The 20,252-nt window shown below is 43.5% G+C and overlaps 1 protein-coding gene across 4 annotated transcripts in view; it reads left to right on the top strand.

Moving 5' to 3' along the window:
• The window catches only part of RAD51B (RAD51 paralog B), a 460,340-nt gene that overhangs the window by 412,497 nt on the left and 27,591 nt on the right, over positions 1–20,252 (top strand). For 3 of the 4 annotated variants that reach the window (XM_075502953.1, XM_075502955.1, XM_075502956.1), the window contains one exon: positions 21–226. The exons of the other annotated variant lie outside the window; for it this stretch is intronic. In XM_075502953.1, the coding sequence (XP_075359068.1) occupies positions 21–211 (191 nt within the window). In that variant the 3' untranslated portion in view covers positions 212–226. Of the gene's footprint in view, positions 1–20; positions 227–20,252 lie in introns of those variants that run through there. 4 annotated transcript variants of the gene reach the window in all.

Raw genomic sequence — 20,252 nt, 5'->3', positions numbered from 1 at the left:
TTGTGCCTATTTTTAAATAGATTTGAACCTGATGAAAAGTACTGGAGTGACAGCCCTGGTGATTTCACTCTTCCGTTCCAAAACCAAGATGAGTAGAAACCATGGGAATGCAGACTGCACTGACATGGGGGGAAGGACATGCCTTTTCAGATGGCTGGTACCCACTGAGACATGGTCTGGAGCAGACCTGGCTTATGATTTGCCCTTCTGACACTGGAAACAAGAGGAGGGAGGGAAAGACTGTGCTGTTGTACTTGGCAGCAGGACAGCACACCAGCCTTTGAAGAACTGACTGCAGTTACAAAAAAGAACTACATAAGATGGTTGTATGGTATCTTTTTTCAACTTCTCTCAGTAATGCTAAAGAATCAAAACACACGGTAAGTGAAGTCCGATATTAGCTTGGAATGATTTGGACACATGAGGGCTCCTGGTGTTGAAAGAACAACTGCACTCCGTTGCAGGGACAAATGCATTGTAGGGACCTGCCTGAAATCCATGGAGTTGCAGCCAGGACTAATTTGGCCCTTGCCTTTGAGTCAGCTCGTACAGCCACACAGTCTATTATATAATTAGAAAACTTTTGCTTTACCAGAGATCCCTCAGGGCCTGTCAGTGAGTATTTCTAATGTCTGCTCTACCTGTTCCTGCTAGGAACAAAGCACTATACTGCTGGCAACTCAGTACATCCCATACGCAGTATTATTTTCAACCTTTTTTTTTTTTTTTTTGCTGTCGCTGGAATAGCAGCATACAGAACCCAGCTTTCTGGAGTAGAGAGGTAGTGCTGACCTTCTGACCCAGAAACCCACCCCAGCCTTACAATACAGTCTATAAAAGGGTGCCGTAGACAGCCCCAGAGTGAACACAACGCACTAATTCACTGGAGCAGTTGTGCTGACATCCTGGACCGTGAGAGCGCAGCTGGGGCAGTTTAAGAGCAGCAGTCAGGTTCCAAGAGGGAAGCCAGGCTTTTATTATTCACACTACAGTCACCTATTGTTTTTCTTCTTGTTTTTCTCAAGATATTTAGATGTGTCTGGTGGGCAGGAAAGTGAAAGACTGGGATTGCCAGCTCTAGGCAGCCACAGCATTCCCAGGTACTCTGCAAACTTCCTCCTCGCAGCTCTGTTCCTGCTGTTTCACAACAAAGCTGTAGCTCCTGCCTGCGCATTTGGTCCTGAATCTCACAACCAAAGCACCTCCACCCTGGCCTGCACAAGTTCGGCTAATTTCAGTGTGTAATCCCACACAATGCTGCCAAATCATCTCAAGTTTAGTCAAGAGCGGCCAGGCCAGGATGTGTTTTAAAATGAAACTGCAAATAGGGCTTAATTATACAATGTTCTGTAATGATTTTGTGATAGCAGCTGAAGGTTGGCATGATCCTTTTGACTTTCATTTCAGCTGGGATCTTGGACAGAAGTGAATACATGAGTGGAGTCTCGCTCATTAAATGACTTCATAGCTTCAAAAGGATACCATTAATGAAACCAGAATACTTAATATTTGTTAGCTGAATAACCCCAACAATTCTGATTCTCTGGTCTGTTAAACCATGTGAAAGTATAAAATGGCCTTAGAGCAGTCAGCCACCCAGTAGAGAATTCCTCCTGCTTAGGGTTTCATTGATGAGAACAACCAGCTGCCCGTTCCCTCCCCTGTAGATGTGTATAAGAAAACAATTTGAAATAAATCTGGGTGTACTTTATCTTCTGCTGGATTAATTCTTTGGGGTAGTCCTGTTACGAATGAGAGCTTGGCACCTCAGGGCCAAATATCTGCAACTAATTTCTCTCCCTGTGCTCTAACTTCTCCTCCAAGCCACTGTCAGAGAGAGTGGAGAAACAATTTTTACCATATTAAAAATATTTGAATCATTTCTGTTATCACAGAACTCATGACAGTTCTACCAAGATCCAGAAGCTGCTGTTATGCTATCATAGAATTCTTGGGACCCCCTTCTTCGCTGGTATAATCCACAGGGAGGAATTTGGGCCGTAGCATGGATTGTGTTTTAGAGAATCTGATCACTGTCTGGATTCATGCGCCAAAAATTCCTTTTATAGCACTCAGAGTGACACGTTTCTTCCAGGTTCCATACTGCCCAGAGCAGGCTGTTTGCATAGAGTCAAGTGTGTACACTCAGTTTCCCATGCTAAATAAAAGTAATCTAATGGTAAATAATAAACCTGCCTGACGGTGGAGGTGGGGGTTATCTGGTGTTTACAGAGGGGACACAGATAGAGGAAGAAAGTTTTGTTTTGCTTTTTAGAGGCATTCTAGATTGGTATCTCCAGCTTTCTGAATATAATCTGCAGTCGGAGGCTCCTCTGCAGCCTCACCAAGTCCAGACCCCTAACTGTGCCTTGCTTCTTCCTATGTAAAATGGCTGTTATAGATTTTTATTTGGGAAATTACTGAGAAGCTGGAGTGATTCATGCAAACTGCTTGGTGCAACAACATGTGTAAATGTGTTTCTTCTTTCTGCTGCTAGCTGTGATCTTCCCCTCCATGAAATAGGACTCTTTGGGGCTGGTAGTGACCAGCGGAGTCACAGTACTGTAAAAAGAGTCTTATCTCTGCAAGGGTAAAAATATTGTCCCTTTTTATGCATCCACACATTCTCCATATTAGGAAAATTGCTGGCTGCTGCTGGTGGAGAGTAGCAATGGATGTAGATGAGGCACTGGTGAAAAGGGTTTCCATTCAAGGGCAGATTGGGACAAGCAGTGTTCAGCAGTACTCAGAAATCAGACACAGAAATCTGTAAGGCTGCAGGAAAATCGCGTCTGCTGCCAGCACGTGCTGTTGGCATACCGTAACAATAGCGGGTCTGCTTCCTAGCGTGCAGAAGGTCTCAGCGATGCCAAAGCAAGGGTTCTCCAGTCCTGCTTTTCTGCCAGTCACTATCAATACTATAAATAGATGCTTTGGGAGTTTGTTTCTGAGAATATTTTGCCGCTAGAAGGTGCCACATTCATAAAACCAGGGATTAAAGTCTGTAGCCGCAGACTAAGGTCAAGATTTCAGGATACATTTTCATCAGTGGAAGGTTACTGCTGTCCTATCTACTCCTCTGCCTGTGAACGTTGCTGTGTAAGCTGTGACCGTACATCTGTGTGATCATGATGTGAGCCACATCAGGGAACATGAGGGTTTTGGTTGGGTTTTGTCTAATCAGACTATCCCTAAATAAATTTGTTTCCTTTGTTGAGTTCACGCCACAGCTGTGTAGGTAGTTGTACTGCAGCAAGGGTGGGGAGGTGCACCATGCACAAATGTGTCAATTTTGATTAAAAAAAAAAAAAGGGCATATAAAATAATGAATGTAAAAAATCTTTACTCCTCAAGCTACTCCTGTTTCATCCCCTCTATCATGAGTGCTAGTTGCAAAGTTGCTAATACACTCGAGATTCATGGACAATGTGTTGAATTCCCAGGACTGCTGGAGCTGGCTCTCCGCAAAACCAGTGGGAGTTTTTAGGTTTAGGGAGTATACCTAATATTATAGGAATACTTATAACTAATTGCATTTATTATTCCATTTTTGGAGAATCATGAACAAGGAACTAACCAAATGCTCTTTACCTAAGATAATTGTTTTTAAATGTGTGAGGGTTTACTTTGCACTCACTTCTTTCTATCCTTTTCACATTGTTGCTGGTTTACAAAGGTACCATGAATAAGGGATGCTTTCTATCCTGCATGCTAGTATCTCTGTCGTGAATTTAGGTGACATGTTGATGGAGTACATTACATTTTTATTCCTAGCTAAATAATACCAAATCTAAAAGCGAGTATCTCATCTGTTGGTATTACCTTGCTAATAAAGAGCCTGATGGAATTAGATGAGTTGAGCTGGAAATGTTTTACCTCCATTTTTCTCTAAGTATAGGTTGGAGTCAGTGCCTGGAGAAGTTGATCCTGCAGTGTTTTGGCCAGTTCAGTCTTACATGCCCAAAGCAACAGGTTTTTTGCCTTTTCCTCTGCAAAGAGTTTATGCTTTCTGAGCTCTTGCTGTGCATACTGTCTGTGGGAAGTGTCTGCTCACACCTGGGGGAAATACACAAAGCAAAGTGCCTTTAATTGCTTCTGGAACAGTACAGAGAATTGTTTAGACTAGATTTACTTTTCTGATTTGTGCTTAGAGACAGAGCTGACCTTTGCCAGAACTACAAAGAGCACCCAGCTGAGGCTGTTAACATCTCTTAGGAAACAGTTCAGGAACGAGCCTAGCTCACTGCCCACTGCTGTAGTGATTACAGTAAATCCTCATCTTCTGCTGACTTCAGCGGAGTGTTTGCAGACAGCAGTTCTGATTTGAACAGGACCTCAGAGCCCAAAGAATGTAAAACGTGTATCAAAATCCACTTGGTCGTAATAGCAATTTTCTTTAGCAGCTTTCATTTATAATACCTCAAACTGATATGTTTCACCTTGAAAACACAACATGTGTGAGTGCTCTGCTTGAGGGGAGCGTGAGGAAGAAAAAGCTCCATGTCACCTTTAATGAGAGCAGCAGCGTTGTCTTGTCTTTTGTCTTAGGCACTGTAATCTCGCCTAGTGGGACAAGTCAGATCCCACCACAGGGCTCTGTACTTTGCCAGTTAAGTGTCCTTATCTCCCCAATCCTTATATCAACTTAAGGATTGATATGATTTACATGACTGTTTCTAACATTGCCCTTGCACACTGCATCATAGGCATGGCTACAGTTTCTGTCATTGTTTGTTAAGTCTCTGTAGCTGTTATCTCAAGCTCTGCCTCATTTTATTTAGCAGCCTTGTCTCCTGGTTCTGTGAATCCTGTATGTTGCCCTGTTTCCCCTCTGCTCCCAAGGTAGCAAAGGTACCTACTCCCCATCCTTTCTGTTGCCGGATAGGTATGGCTCTAAAAAGAGATACAATGCTTCTGTCACTCTTTGTTCTGAACTCATTGAAAAAATGTTCATTGTTTTAAATTACACGTGTTTCTTGTATTACTGGTGAAGAGCATATGAGCACACTGCAAAATAGGTACCTCAGTTACAGCTCTGCAGCTTCTGTGGGTAAGTTTGGTCTTGCTCCAGTTCATGTACATGTATATCACAAATGCTGGTACGTTAGTTGGCAGAGTCTAGCCTAGAAACTACGTATTTAATACAAGGAACAACATCTCTCCTTTCACCCTTAGGGACAGCCCTGTAGGACATATGAGTAATACAGCTGTCTCATACCACAGAGAGCCAGTGAGAGTGCATCTCAAAAGCAGCCTTTACCTGTACATGAGGCACATGAGAGCACTAATTTAAAGAGAGCTACAACTTGAAGTTTACAAATAAGAGGACATACAGGTCCCTACAAATGTTAGCTCATCTTGAAGCCAGATGGAAAATGGCTGCTGGTTTTTTACTTCCTCCCAAACTGCCTGTTTCAGAAAGATGTCCTTTTTTTGTCTGTTTTTTTGTAAATACAAGCGAAGTAAAGACTGACAGCTAAAGCAGCCAAATCTTAGAAGCACTGCCTGCTTCTTCTCAAAATGGCTGCTGCTCTGGTCTGTGCTTGAAAGGCAATAGGCTGCTCTTCGCCTGGCACTGCAGGCAGGACCCGGCTTCTCCTCCCGACTAACAGGCCCCGGATCTCTCCTGTCTTTCACCAACTTTAGGGACTTGGTGCCTGTGAGAGGTAACACTTCCTGCTCACTTTTTTAAATCTCTTGGCAGCACACTGCTGCCTAGAAGCTGAAAGCTAGATTAATTTGAACACCAGAAAATACTTTGGCATTTATGGATATGACCGTCTTTCTACTGTTTTGTCAGTAATACTGTTTACTTTCATCTTAGTTATCCTTTAAACAGCATCAGTGTGCCTGAGATCAGTGCCTCAGCTTTAATGAAAATAGGTTTCGTTTGTTATTTGAGATGTCCTTTAAAGTGCTGAAGATGGAGGCTCTGGGATCCTGGGATCTCAGGTCTGAGAAACTGCCTGGAAACAAGAGTGACACTGAAGAGCTGATGAAATGTTTAAATCAAGTGAAGGGCAGAACAAAAACTGTGTAAGCGATGGAAGGAGAACTTGATTGTTCAACACCTTGTTTTTATAATGGCAGCAAGGAACTTTTTGAAAGTGTTACACCATTTTCATTTTGAATGTACGACATCTGTAAAAGGTAGCCTTTTACTTGGTGCTTGTTCTGTTTACAAGTCGGTGTAGGAGAACGCACGGTAACCTACAAATGCTTTGCAAAGAGTTTGTAACACGTTCATAACCGAGTACACTACTCCATGAGTAGTACACTACTCTTCTCCATGAGAAGAGTACTCTACACCATGCAGAGTACCCTTGCAGATGCAGTTACCTTATGGAAAAAGTTTCCCATGCCTAACTAAGGAACATATTTAGGCCATTTCAGCCACATAAAGGAAATGAATGTACAGCAGAGGTCAATGCCCTAACTGTTCTGTGCCAGAAATTCTTTGAGGTGGTATTTATACTGAAGTATGCATTATCTGTAGCATGTTTATAAATATGTCTGCTAACTCTATACAGCATTTCTGCTTGTAGAAACTCTTATAATAACATATACCCCAGGGTTTCATTTATCCTTCTCCCTGCCTGATTGTTCTTTTTTCTTTATAATTCATTTAATTGCCTAACACTGGCAACTTAAGTTTTGTTCTTTTTTCTTGCTCTTTTTTGTTCCTTTCTTTCCCCCCCCTCACAAATTATTGCAAGTCATTGTGCACTAAATATAGTTCTGCTTTCTGCTTTCCAGATGCTGAGAGCTTGGCTTACATCCTTATAGCATTCCAGACTAATTCTCTCTCTCTCTCTGTCAAACACATACAACTATTCAAAGCAAATTTATTGAGTTCAATGCATCAGGAAAATCTTGATAGTTCTCTTTGTAGAATGGCAATTAAGTTTTAGTAAAACTTACTCATGTTAAATTTTTGCTGGCTTTATACTCAATTGCTGTACCCCATATTCATTGTTGTGATGGCCCAATAAATGGTTCTTGCTGACTTACATATTTCATAAAAGATTTCATCTCTGCACACATCTATTGTGCGTTTTAATTATTTAGGTCTCAAGTTTTACAGTCTGATCTAGCCATGCAAATGTCACTTCTGGTGCAACTGGAGTACACTGGAATACCAGGGCCAGCTTCAGGGATGTTTCAGCTCAAAATGTCAAGTTCCACAGCAAAAGTCAGTAGAGTGGAAAAGTATATACACATTTGAGCCACAGCTGCAGAGTCAGTTTGGACATGATTAGAAACTTATTACAGCTATCCAAAGCAACACTAATTTTCAGGAAAATTAACTTTCTGCTCTGTTTCTTTTGTGAGCTGGTGCTGGTATCCTCATAAGAGCTGCCCACCAGGCAAGTGACTGGTTTGGTAATGATCAAGTAGTTCCTATATAGGGTATGTAATATTCCTAGCTTATAAAGCAATTTGGACTAGCAAAAGGCACAGAACAAATCTGTAGTTTTGATTTACGAACAATTAGTAGTGCCTCACACCACTGCAGTATTTTTTTAATTGGAAGGATCCCAATTTAAGATCCATATTTACGCTGAAATTTGCTAGAACCAATGTATTTGGATCCTTTATCCACTATTGAAATGCAGCTGTGGTACAACATGGCAGCTGTTTAAGGCAGGAAGCAAGGAAAATGTTGTGTCTAATCAAAATTGCAGTGGGAATTGATTGGCAGAACATATTTACCCTGAAGATGGGGCTGTACCGCCAAACACAGTGGGTAATCCTGATTGGGGCTTTGGCATGCTATTTTAATACAAATGCAAAGAACTATTAGTTTTGAGACTTGGTTAATGCACCAGGATTAAATTTCTCTGCAGTCTTTTGTAAACTGCCTCAAATCTGTGTTGGCCATGGCCCCTTCTCCCTCCGGACAGCACTCTGTTCCCTCTCAGAATATTGCCTGGGAGAAGACCAAGCCCTGTCCCACCACAAACCCCCTTCCTGCAGCATCTGCTCCTGAGCATTGCAACAGCCTAGCTGGCTGTGAGATGGGCTGGGAAAAACGAAGGACTCTGGCTCTGTGCCATTGCTTAATTTCCATAATGCTTACTTAATGTCATAAACGTACAAAGCCTACAAAACATCAGCAAAGTTGTGAGGCCAGATAAAATCTGGTTCCTGGGACAGATCTGTGCAATGCACGGAGCACTCTGTGGGACTGATGAGAAGCAGCTTCCTGGGAGTTTTCCAGCCCTTGGGATTCCAGAGGAACCGTGGTCCCAGGTGCTGCTGCCGGGGCTGCCCCGTAGCAGCTTGCACATAAACATTAGTATCAGCCCGTGGCTTGCTGCGCATCCACTTCCAAAGAGGCTGCAGCAACCCCCACGCAAAGTCTCTCACAACACAAGGAGCGCGTCATTCAAAACAGAAAATAGCTGTAGTTCAGCACAGGGGTGGCGGGAAAGGATCATGCAGGGCGTGTTACAGAAGCCCTCCTGGCATCCCGCTCTCCTGAAGGCTGGCTGGGGAAGGGGCGGGGGGGCTGAAGGCTATGGCCGTTGTCGGAGCCTAACAAGGGGCCACATTGTTTCTGGGCCTATCAGTTGGTTTCTGATTCACCCGCAGCCAACGTGCCATGATCAGATCACAGCTGGCCCAAGGATACGCTTTCCAGTGCATTTAGTGCTTGGAACAGCCCCAGGTTTTGGGAACACATGGTGAGGAGGAAGGGACAGCTGTGAGACGGAGAAAGGAGCTGATTTTTGCCTTCCCTCAAGATGAGCTTTTCTTTCATAATTTGATTGTGTTAGCAGCATTCCAGGTTGTAAAATTAATTTGGAGCCTATCTAGACCTGGGTGAAGGGCAGACAGAGGCAAAGGAGGGTGGAAGAGGCAGTGGGTGCTTGCATGGCTGCATGCCCCCTGCCAGCAGTGCCCTCTCTGGCCAGTCAGCTGTGCAACTGCTTGTGACAGATCATAGATGGATCCCGAGTACTCAGCCTTGTGTCTTCTTTCAGCTCAGAGCTTTAAGATAGCTTTGTTTGTCTCTAACCTGGGGGTTATGTAGCTGCTACATCCCAGTGGGGTGTATCTGGCAGTAGCTGAGCTTCCTTGTATGTGAGCAGTGACTGGCTTCATGGCGAGGGAGGGGAATGTCCTGAGTGTGACGGGGGACTGAGCTGGACTTCAGTTCCAGGCAGACTTTTTCATTTATCTTTGCAGCACAGTGCTTCTGAGTGATTCCTGACTTTTTTGTTCCAATTTCCTGTTAAACAATAACACACCATTCCTCACCTCCTATCCCAAGCTTCCCTGTGTTTTGTAAATGGTTTTGCTGTTTCACCTAGGAGTGGCTGCAATTCAGGGAGTAATGAAGTGGTGCCTGCCTGTTTGCAGGTCCTTAAAGCAAATCTGGAATCTCCTTGTCATTCCCCGAGTCCTTCACTTCCCAGCAGGAATTTCCATCTCTCCTTCCCTTTCTTCCAGAGCTGATCTGAGAAAGGCAGCTGCAAGTGGCGTGTGCTGCCATCGGCTTCTCTGCTCCACTGCAGAACGTCAGTAATAAACTACGGCTTGTCAGGGAAATCTGCAGTTCCCTACCTATGGCCTATACTTTGTAGGCCTATAAAGTACTTTAATGCCTGAGAAAGTCGATCTGTTAATCAACAAAGGTAATAAGCCAACTTTTTTCTCTTTCCCCTTACAGGGCCCCAATTCTATAAGGAGTCATAGAAGTTAAACATTGAAAAAGACCTGCAGTGTAATTGAGTCCATCTCCTAGTAGTGCGGGGGTGTTCTCTATTACAGATTTTTATTGTTATGTCAGCCTGGTTTTAAACAATCTCTGCAGCATGATTTACGCATTCTCTTGAAATATTATGCTCAGCCTAACATATCCCAACATCTTGAAGATTTTCCTGATACAATTATCTAAATGGATCCTCTAAAAATTGATCCAGTTTCTCTCAGTTAAACCTTTCCTCTTCTGCGATATGGTTCATTCTACTGAAAAAACAATTCCCTTTTCCTTTAAAGGGGCTAGTGGGACAGCCAGTCTGTTATTTGGCCCGCCTGCAGTCGGATCTCATTTCTCAACCCCACCCTTCCCCTTCTCTGAGGAGGAGGGGCAGTCTTCATATTTTCCCTTTAAGCTGAGCTATGAAAAATAACTGTTTGCCAAAATCTTTCACCTTGGCCGTATACCCTCACAGATGTTTTCTACCGCATAAACAAAGCAGCAAAGAATGTCGGGGCACGGGGGAGGCACGGTAGTTGGGACAGGGGAGAGATCAGGCTGGAGAATTACAGCTCCAGCCGCTCGGCTGTAGTCTGCCTTTCAGAAATGCACAAGAGCTGCTCCCACTGCTCAAGGAGCAGAGCCAGCTGTAAAATCATCTGCAGCTTCATATAACATGAGCATTCAGCCATGCAGTCTAAGAATATGTAATGCACACGTCACCATAGCATGTGTGCAAATTAAGAATAGCGATAAATCTGGCTGGTAAGACCAAGTCCTCAGCTGTTCTTCAGCCATCTCCCTGCTCAAAGAGAGATGGTGCCAGCCATTGCAATTGGGAGAATAGGAGGAATTGTGGGAAGAATTGTGTTGTACGTTACGCCCTCCAAATGGCAAAATCTGGCTTCACACCCCAGGGCTAAAGTTGTACTGTTAGTAGTGTCCAGAACTTAAGAGTTTTATCATGGGCTTTGCCAGCTCCAAGTGTCTGTTGACTACAGTTGTGTCAATGAATCGGAGTACAGGTCTTGAGTACCACAGCCTCATGGCATGTGAGAATTTGCTGGAGCAAGCGAAACATCCTGAATTTTGTTGGGGCACAATGTCACTTTGTCTGTTCTGCTACATTTTGGACCAAATAAAATGTCCAGATGACTGTGGAGTAGGTTCCAGCTGCTGATTTTGAAGGGAAACGATTTGAAGGAAAGGAAGGCAGGAACCATTGGGACTGACAACTTATATGAAAAGAAGGAGATGCTCTTCCTAAAACAAGTATTTCTAACTGTTGCTGCTGATTGAATGCAAGGCGTAGCCATGAGTCCAGTAAGGTCCTGATGAGATTCTGACAGGAGGAGATGGTGGTAGTGATGTGGTTGTTCACCTAAGTCTCTGTGTTGTCTCAGACTACTGCTTTGAGCCAGTGGAAAAGTTTTTACTGTAAACAAAGTCAGTTCTTGTTTAGGACCCTTGAAAGGAAATTCATAATGACCAGTGTAAACCGCCTGGTGCAGATGAAAGGGGTCAGGCATCTGCACAATACTTAAGCAATTTGAGGCTTGGGAGGGAACCTCAAAATCTCTCCTATCTTCACATACAAATCACGAAGAACATATTGGTCGTGTTTGACTATATCCCAGAGGATCAGTTTGTGAGCCCTTCTGCATATGCTGGTGGGTTGAGAGGCACCGAAACAAAGGGGACCATGGTTGGAAAGATTTGCATATTAAGGAGAAGAATGTGGAATGTATGTATTATGTGTAGTAAGAGTGTGGAACTAATGGCTTATGACAGGGATACAACTATGGAATTAATGTGATTTGGCAGCCAGGCATTAATATGGAATGGACAATTTTGGAGGAAGCAGAACAGGAGTGCGTAAAACTGTAGTTGAAGCTAGTCACTTGCATAGGCGCTGTATCGAGAGAAGGTTTCTTACGCACATGTATGCAAGACTGGACAGAGTTTATCCTTATGTCGTTATTAGGAAGTAGATAAAGATCTTTATTTGTATTTGTAGGGTGTGAGAAGCTTTTTACTCTCTATGGAGTTGACATGAAGAATCCTTTTGAGCATACATCCTGCTGTTTTGTGTGGTTATGATTTAACTGCCATCACAGCTTCATTGTTTAGGGCTCCATTAAATATATTTAGGCTTCTCTATGGAGAAAACAGAGATGAACATATTTATGGCTATCAAACATATGTTGTGTTGGAGATAAATATAACGATTGTGTATAGCAGAGCACACGATCTCCTGCCCTAAATACTCTGAAACATCCTTGCCAGCTTAGAGCATGATGAAGTTGGTTCATGCTTCATGGGGGTCCCAGGAAGCATTGGTAGTCCTGGTACTAGGGTTGTGTCAGCAAAAAGTTCCTGAGAAACAGCCCCTGTTAAAAACATCACAGCATTTTCCAAAATTATCTCATTCTTTAAATATTTTTCTGTGCCTATGTAAGGTCTCATGTTAAGATTCAGACTCTCACCAAAGCATTCTCAGCTGCTCAGTGTTTATCCAAGCTAATAAACAAGAGAAAATAATTTCTGAAATGTTATTTGTAGTCATTTGGAAGTCCATATCACTACATGTCACTCCGACGTACACCATGGTTAGGGCTCTGTTCAAGGAAAAGATTTTCTATAGCACATTGGTAGCTCAAGTGATACGCTGTGGTCATTAGACTGAGCTCCATTTGTTCACTGTGAGTTGAGCCATACTCCTGGCAGTTTTTAGAGAACATAATTTATTCAAAGACATGTTCACATCTCATCTTGCTGGGGCCAGCACGCTCCTGGCTCTTGCTATGTCTAACTAGTACATGCACTTTTCAGGTCCCGTCATCTCTGCTTGACATCTGTGTGCTGAGAGAGGGGAATGAGAGGGGTTATGAGAGGGATTAAAGGAATGTCAGAGATGAGGGTGTTGCAGCAGTGTGCAAGCTGGCTCTGAATGGGGGGGGAGAAACGGGTGTGCCAGGAACGAACCAGCAAAGAGCTATAGATGAATGAAGTGTGGCAGAACTGTGCAAAGAATGTTTTTGTGGAAAGGATTTTGTCTATTCTGTGCATATTTCTACTATGTCTGTCAGCCTGAAGAGAAGTGTCTCCCCTGAACTATCAGCTTTTGCACGACTCCAGCATGTTCCTGCAGCCAGTCCAGTCTGGGATCTGTCTCTCTATATGGTGGCAAGAATGCAGTTTCTTCTGGTTCCTTTAATGTGTGAAGCAGCTAAATATAATTGTGTTAAAACCAGGAAACAAAAAATTAAGGTATATGCCAGTCTGTAACTGAGCCATAAGCCTGCCGCCTTTGAGCAACGCCTCAGCATGCCAGTAACACACGCTAGCACTATTGCTCTCACCGCTGCTACAAAAGAGTGTCACAAGAGCACTGCAGGAGGCTAACACCTTTTCTTTGCTGAAGGCTTGGTTGTGTAGGGGAATTGAGCAGCATCACTGTTCCGAAAGTACTGCTACCTCATAAGCAGTATTTCCCAATATCTCTGCCATTCAGTCTCCGTTCAAGAGGAGGAGTTACATGTAGGTGTGGGAGGCCTCCATTCAGACACTTAGTTTGCTCCACATAAACCATTCCAACCATTCCAGGCTTGGTAGATGTTACCAGCCATGGCCTCTTGCCCTACAAAGTCCTTCCAGAACATGGCTTGCCAGCTCAACTCTGGGATCTGAGAGATACATAGCATCATAGAAATGTTGGTTAGAAGGGACCTCTGGAGGTCTCTAGTCCAACATCCTGCTCAAAGCAGAACTGTTGCCAGCACTTAACAGGTCAACTGTGACTTCATCTAGCCAAGTCATGAAAACATCTGAGGATGGAGATTGCACAACTTCTCTGGGTAACCCGTTCCAGTACTGTACTACTCTCCCAGTGAAAAGTTTTTTCTGATGTTCAATGCAAACCTTAATAGGAGATCCTACACGCTTATACTGACATATCTGAAAGACCCAAAGGTGGAATGAGATGTACCTGATCCTCTGAAGTTCACATCCATCTCTCACCATCACAGCTCTGCCATGTTGCTTCTGTTGTTGCTTCCACCAGTCATTACAGCTATGTGTCACATAGCAAACAGAGCTGAGGTGCAGGCAACTAAAAGCTGGAGCTGAAAGCTGATGAGCACGATCCAGATAGTAGGTTGTTCACCTGGACATTTTTTGCATCTACTGATTGTAGAGTCACACTATCCAAAAGACCCACTACAGAACCAAGGATGACCTGTGTAACACTGACCACGGGCTGTTCTCTGGTCATTCTGCCTTAAGCGTAATGCCTTATACATGACCAAGGAATTCCCACGAAGCCGTGATTTGAAGATGTCAAGAAATGGAGAATATGAGAGTACTTCAGCATTGCATTACTTTCATTTGGCAGCAGCCTTTCTGAGGAGCCAGATGCAGTTGGGATGGGACAGAACTCATATTGCTTGTGGCTGCTGTGAACCTTAGCTTGAAATTTTATGGCTTTGGGGGAAAGGTGTTAAACTTCCGCTACTCCTCACAGTACAGAATGGCACAAAGCAGTACTGCATAGCCCTAGAGGTGTACTACTAAAGGTTTGCAGTATCTAATACAAAACCCAGCAAGGAGTCTTTTTCATTCCTCTGACTGCATGTGCAGACATTGAAGTCACTCCTTTTCTGTCTTTTTGTGTGCAGGAAGCTGTGCTGAAATTTCAAAATTATTTCCCTGGCAGCTCTAGTTTCTTACTAGAAAGAAAGATTGTCTTGAGAGCTGATAATAGCAACTGGAATTGGTTTTGCCTTCTTGTCACCTGTCCCATTCCACTGTTAGACACTCTAAACTGTTGTCATAAAATTTATGACGAATGAATCAGTTGCTTCTCTACTTCCTAACTAAAGAGTCCTTCCCACTTTCATTTTTCTACCAGAAAGTTTTCCCTTTCTATACTCTTAGAAATAAGATCACTTTCCTTTCACATTCAAAACTTATTTCTGAAGAAACAACTTAAGAAATGTTTTCAAGATGATCCCTGGTTGAATCATCAGCACCGCTTCCTGCTTCACCCTCCACCCTCCCTGGAGTTCTCTCAGTCACATACCTGACCTGAACCTAATTAGTTTGTGAGAGCTAGAAAGTTTGCCGCCCGTGGTGTGGCTGTGGGCCAGGCAGGCAGAGTTCTCGGTGCCTGGTACTGTAATTGTGAAATCTTGCTTGATAGACAGGAGGTTATTCTGTTGTTTGGGATTTTTTTTTTTTAACAAATGTCCTGGAAATGTGCAGGAGCACATTTTGGAGCTCAGAGAGTTGACTCTTTAGAGGCCGTAGTGCCAGAAAGATCCCTATGTCCTTAACGTTGCTGAAAGCCAAAGAGGATCAAGAGCACTTTCATTTCGAAGAATATTTTAAAAACACCTTAACACATTTTGTCCTGCCAAAATAACACAAAAGTCCCTAGTAATTTGAAAGCTCTGTTTATGACTCTTGTTACACAGCGGAGCCTTTATTAAGTCCTCAGGAGTAGTGTCTATATTGCTAGAACAATCGGACTTGTTACTATGCTTCTCTCTACCAAAATAAGGGACTGGTTTTGCAACATGAACGCTTATAAACAGCCCTGCTGAACAGTCCTGTTGCCTTCTTCAGGGCTGCTTGTGTCCATAAGGATTATGGCATTGAGTGCTGCTCTTTGTACAGCCCTAGGAATCAAGCATGGTAGGGAGGAATCCTCCTGCCATCATAGGAGGTATGGAATGGGCCACCAATCTTTCCCATGCTGTTACACCGTTTTGCACAGCAGAGGAACAAAGCGCAGCCAGGTGGTGTAGGCCACTTCATTTGTATCTTGCTTAACTGTATATTTTTCCTCCCATCTACTAATGGCCCTGTAAATTTTCCAGGGGATGTACTACTCAACAGTAAATGTGTCCACTTGTTTGCATGGATATTGTGGTGGTGCAATCTTCTCTCCCTCCTGAATCATCAGTTTCAATATCATTCTACACCTTTGTTGGGGCAATGCAGCAGTCTGAAAGCGAGGGCCTAGCAGGCATGTAAGAGCCAGGCATTGTGTGGACAGGCTCTATGCAGCATCCACGGTGTAATTCCACCAGTTCATCTCAGACCTAGCTAGTCTCGCTCTTGCAGTCTGGGGTTCTCAGCTCTGCTATTAATGTACCCTGGTCCCGACTTGCAGTATACTTGTTATTCCAGTCCTTGTGCTCTGTCAAGCCAGTACCCAGTCCACACTCTCTCCTGAAGCTACAGGTGCCTAGTCCTTGTTTCTAGTCCTAAAAATCTGCCAGAATCTCTGTGTGATTTACTCTGCCAGACTGCCAAGTCTTTCATCAGTCAACCCCTTACCTGAGGCTCTAAAATATCCCATGAATTTCGCAATGACTTGTACTGTCTACTGGTCTGGAAGTTCTGCTTGGGAAATTGAATCTTGAAAGAATTGAAGCTGAAAGCAGCTTTTTGTAAGTTGTCCCCATATGTTTTTAACAAACATGGCCCACAGATAGCTGTAGGTACAGTTCCACATCCATTCCAGCTGACCTCAACCAGGGCTGCTATAGCCCAGCCGTGCTCCTGTGTTTCCTCAACACAAGCAATAGTGTGTAGCTGACCCTGCAATAGCATAGTTCAGGGAGCTAAACTGGCTGAAAAGTAACACTACAAAAAAATTAGTTTTCACCATCCCCTGGACCAATTTATTGCACGGCCAGATGAACACCAGTGCAGGTACAAGGAAGGAGATGGGGGATTGTGATCAGGGGCCATAGGAGAAAGAGCTGATGCAGCCACAGTTTAGGTCAGATTATACTGTTGTGGAATCACAGCCTTTCTCATTGGTTTTTACCCATGTCTGTTCTCAATGTAAGAAGCACTAAAAGTGCATCAGGATTCAGTTGTAGGGAAGTAATCAGATAATCAGATTATTTGATTTTCAGATAAGGGATCTCAAACACAACCAGCATTAGAAATTATACTTAAGAGGTGCATGTATGTCATGACTAAATTTTCAAGTTTAAGAGCTCAATGCTGATCCGACTCTTTAATCCAGCCTACTAGTAAAATTAAAATCCAGGATAAATTAGCATAATTCCTAGGGAGCCAGTGGGAGTTATTTCCACTACTGAGCTGCATGTAGTCCTAAGGGTTTTCTGGACTTTAGGGAAGCTAACAAATAATTTTGGTTATATTTGGTTAAATCCTAATTCTGTTTTCAGCATAAGAGAGTGTGAGTAACTAACATTAAAACCACTGTATCGGTGATTTCCATCCCATTGTCCATGGATCCATCAAGGTCCACTGACTTCTAAGAACTCTGGAAAAGATAAAACAGCAAAAACATTGTTGGGAGACTTAAATTCACAACATAGTGGTCAGGCACTCCTTTGGAAAATGGCCCCTGTTCCAGGTAATTTTTGCGAATTTGTGGAGACCTGAACAGCAGGGAAGAAATGATCAGGTGCAGATCACTATCGTGTGTCCAACCTCAGGCTGTTAGGGATATATGGGAATCATTCCCATCTGATAGCAATTTAGGCACCATTATAAATGAGTTGTTTCTGTCAAGGTCTTTGAGAATGGATGGTTGCATCACAAAAAACGGCTTTACATTTTGGATTAAATAGATTGATGATGGTAATCCCAACAGAAGAAGAATAAGAGGAGAACTGTAACAGGAGCTCAGCAAGCCTCTCAGCTCTGGAATTGATCCATTAATTGTTAAGAGTGGTGGGAGAGGTTTGAACTGGTCTTGAGCTTTCTGTATAAAGAGTATTCAACTTAACTTTTTATCAATACTTAGTTTTGATAAAAAATGACAGCTGCAGAAGTTAATTCCTTTAAAAGGTCTCTGTTTCTAGACATGTGCTCCTACCTTTTATCTTTGGAAATTCTTGTTTATCCAGCGTAAAAAAATCATGGACAAATTCTGCCTTCAAGATCTATAAGCCTGATCAGTGCTTTAAAACCCCTGGAAGCAACGGCTTTGTTTATCTCCAGAAGTCCAAGAATAAGCTGATTTTGCTATTTTTAATCTATCCGGAAATATGCAAAGAAGAGAGCTTAATTGCAAACAGACCAAACCTTATATAGGAAATGGGTATGTCCCTCGGGGGCACCTAAAAAGTGAATGTCTGAAATTAAATTCATATACTCTTGTCCCTTGCTCCCTGAAGCACGTACTCTTGGAATGAAAGGGAAGGCTGTGTGCTAGCATCATATCCCAGTAGTTTCTATCCATTATAACACTCTGGCTATCTTAATATTCAATTAACAGATGTTTCCCAGCATGTATGAGCTCGAGATGACTAGTTGTATGTGTTTGTAATGAAACCATTAAAGAGAACAGAGAAAAATTAGAAAAATAATGGCTCTATTGCTAGGATCTTAATTTCGTTACCAGAGAAAAATGAAGCAGGAGTATTGTGATTCCAAAATTTCACCCACACTTTTCTCAAGAGAGTGCTACCACACCCAACCAACAAACAACGGTGAAACCTCACATCATGAAAGCAGTTCCCGTCACCTGCCCAGTGATTCTGAAATCAGGATTGTCTTTTTCTCAACTTCCAAATACTATGCTCTGTGATGGGTGACTTATAAGGTCCTAAGATGGACCAGGTGCATTTAGCTTAACTAAAAATCTCCCTACCCGTGGAAAAAAGGGAATGGCATTGTTTTTGTATAGGCACAGCAGCAGACTCTGACTGCCAGTGCCATTTTAGTCTTAGCTCTTCCACTAGTCATTGCATGACCATTGAGCACATCACACGTTATTCTCTCTGTATGAGCCCTACGCTGCGTCATGGAGCTCGGGTAGAGCACTGGCCCAAAACTGAGTGTTCCTGCAAGTTTGGAAGCAATCCCATCCCAAAGCTCCTGAGGCATCTGCACTGATGCACATCTATCAGTCGAGCGTGTTTTGCTGTACTCCCACAAACAGCAATGGCACGGCTGGGCTCCCTCGGTTATCCCACAGTCTTGCAACTGCAGCCCTTGCCCCACTTCACCAGGCAATGCTGTGCACCAGGAGCAAATTGCTGCTAGCTTCCCTGCTAACTCTCTGGCCACCTGAAGAGTGTACCACGCTGCTCCTGTGTGGTGCCTACTTGCCTTCAGTGCAGAAAATTTTGCCATGCCCCGTGCTGTTAGTAGCCTCTGCCACGCTCTCTGGGACACAGTGTTTCTTGAACCTGAATCCTAGCCTCTGTGTTCTGTGGTCTAATAGCCAAAACGGTCTGGGTAACATCCTAAATGCTGAGTGGCCTGCCGGCAAGAGTGCACACAGGGGACCCAAGATCTGTAGATTTATTGCTTGTAAACCAAAAAGTCTATTAAAAAAAGAAGAGATAAAAATAGATGGGGAGCTTGGGGACCGGAAAGGCAGCCAGTGGAGATTAGATGCACTGCTGGTTGACTCATCCAGCTTGTTTTATTGTAGCACAGTTCCAATAACGGCTGTATTATTTCAGCTTTTGTGCAGTGAGCAGACATTTGTTTTGCATCGAAGCTTTTTCACATAAATGTGCTCCATTTTTCATTTCTTCTTGCATTTCCCAGCATTTCTACTGGCAATTACAAATGGGAGAGGTGGCGGCTCCAGAAGAATATTAGCCAACTTCTCAGCTGGTATAAATCAGCAACACCCCCTGGTATTTAATAGAGCTATGCAGCTTTATACCAGTTGAATCTGCACCAACTGTTCTTTTAAAACATGACCCACCTTATAAAGAGCTGTGTTTTCTTCGTTGGTGGATTCTGAAATTAATGAGAAGTATTGGACCAACTGCCTCACAGAGCGTGTGCAGTGCACATCTTGGCAGGATCCACTTCCTAACCTGTGGCTTTGTTCAATCTGAGGGACTTCTTCGCAGGGGCTGCCAAAGAACGACAGCCCGTTGTGTCCTGTCTGCTGGACCTGGGCTGCAGTCTGCTGCCTTGGGGAAGGCCTGCACAAGGCCATCCACTACCTGCTAGCTCAGTGCCTCTCAGTGCTTTTAGCCCCTGCCTCACTGCAAGTCATTAAAACCCTTCTGTGCCTGTATGTAAGTGGCTATGAGGAATAGTTACAGTGAAAAGATGTGGAATGTGTGTCAGGCTTTGTCAGCTGTTCATAGCTTGCTTCACGGCTTGGAAAGTGCTGCCCTGCCAACTTGGGCTGCATTCAGAGGCAGAGGACTTCTGTAGAAACGGGTTTGGAAATAACCACAGAAGAAGTATTTACCTTGAATGAGACGAGATCAAGTGGATCTACACATGCAGTGGAGGCTGTGCATTTATTACAGGATGGTGATGTTTTGCAGCTCCTAGAGTGCGTGCAGACTGAAGGAACACTTTGGGTTCTGTGCAGCTTTTCAGAAAAGACCATTTAAAGGTGATTTCATGAGGCAGAACCTGGTGATCAGGTGGGTCAATTCCCACCCATGTTCCTGTGCCTCTTATTATCAGCCCTTGAGCAAGCCAGCCTCTGCCGTGTTGACAAGTGAGGACTAGATAGCTGTATATTTTTATGGGATTTTGCTATGGTTTTAGTTGAGATCTTTATTTGCATGTTGCC

This window comes from Mycteria americana, chromosome 5, assembly GCF_035582795.1.
Source record: "Mycteria americana isolate JAX WOST 10 ecotype Jacksonville Zoo and Gardens chromosome 5, USCA_MyAme_1.0, whole genome shotgun sequence".
Classification (NCBI taxonomy): domain Eukaryota; kingdom Metazoa; phylum Chordata; class Aves; order Ciconiiformes; family Ciconiidae; genus Mycteria; species Mycteria americana.
Note: the sequence above shows the minus strand (reverse complement) of the source record. Positions and strands in the feature narration are given on the sequence as shown.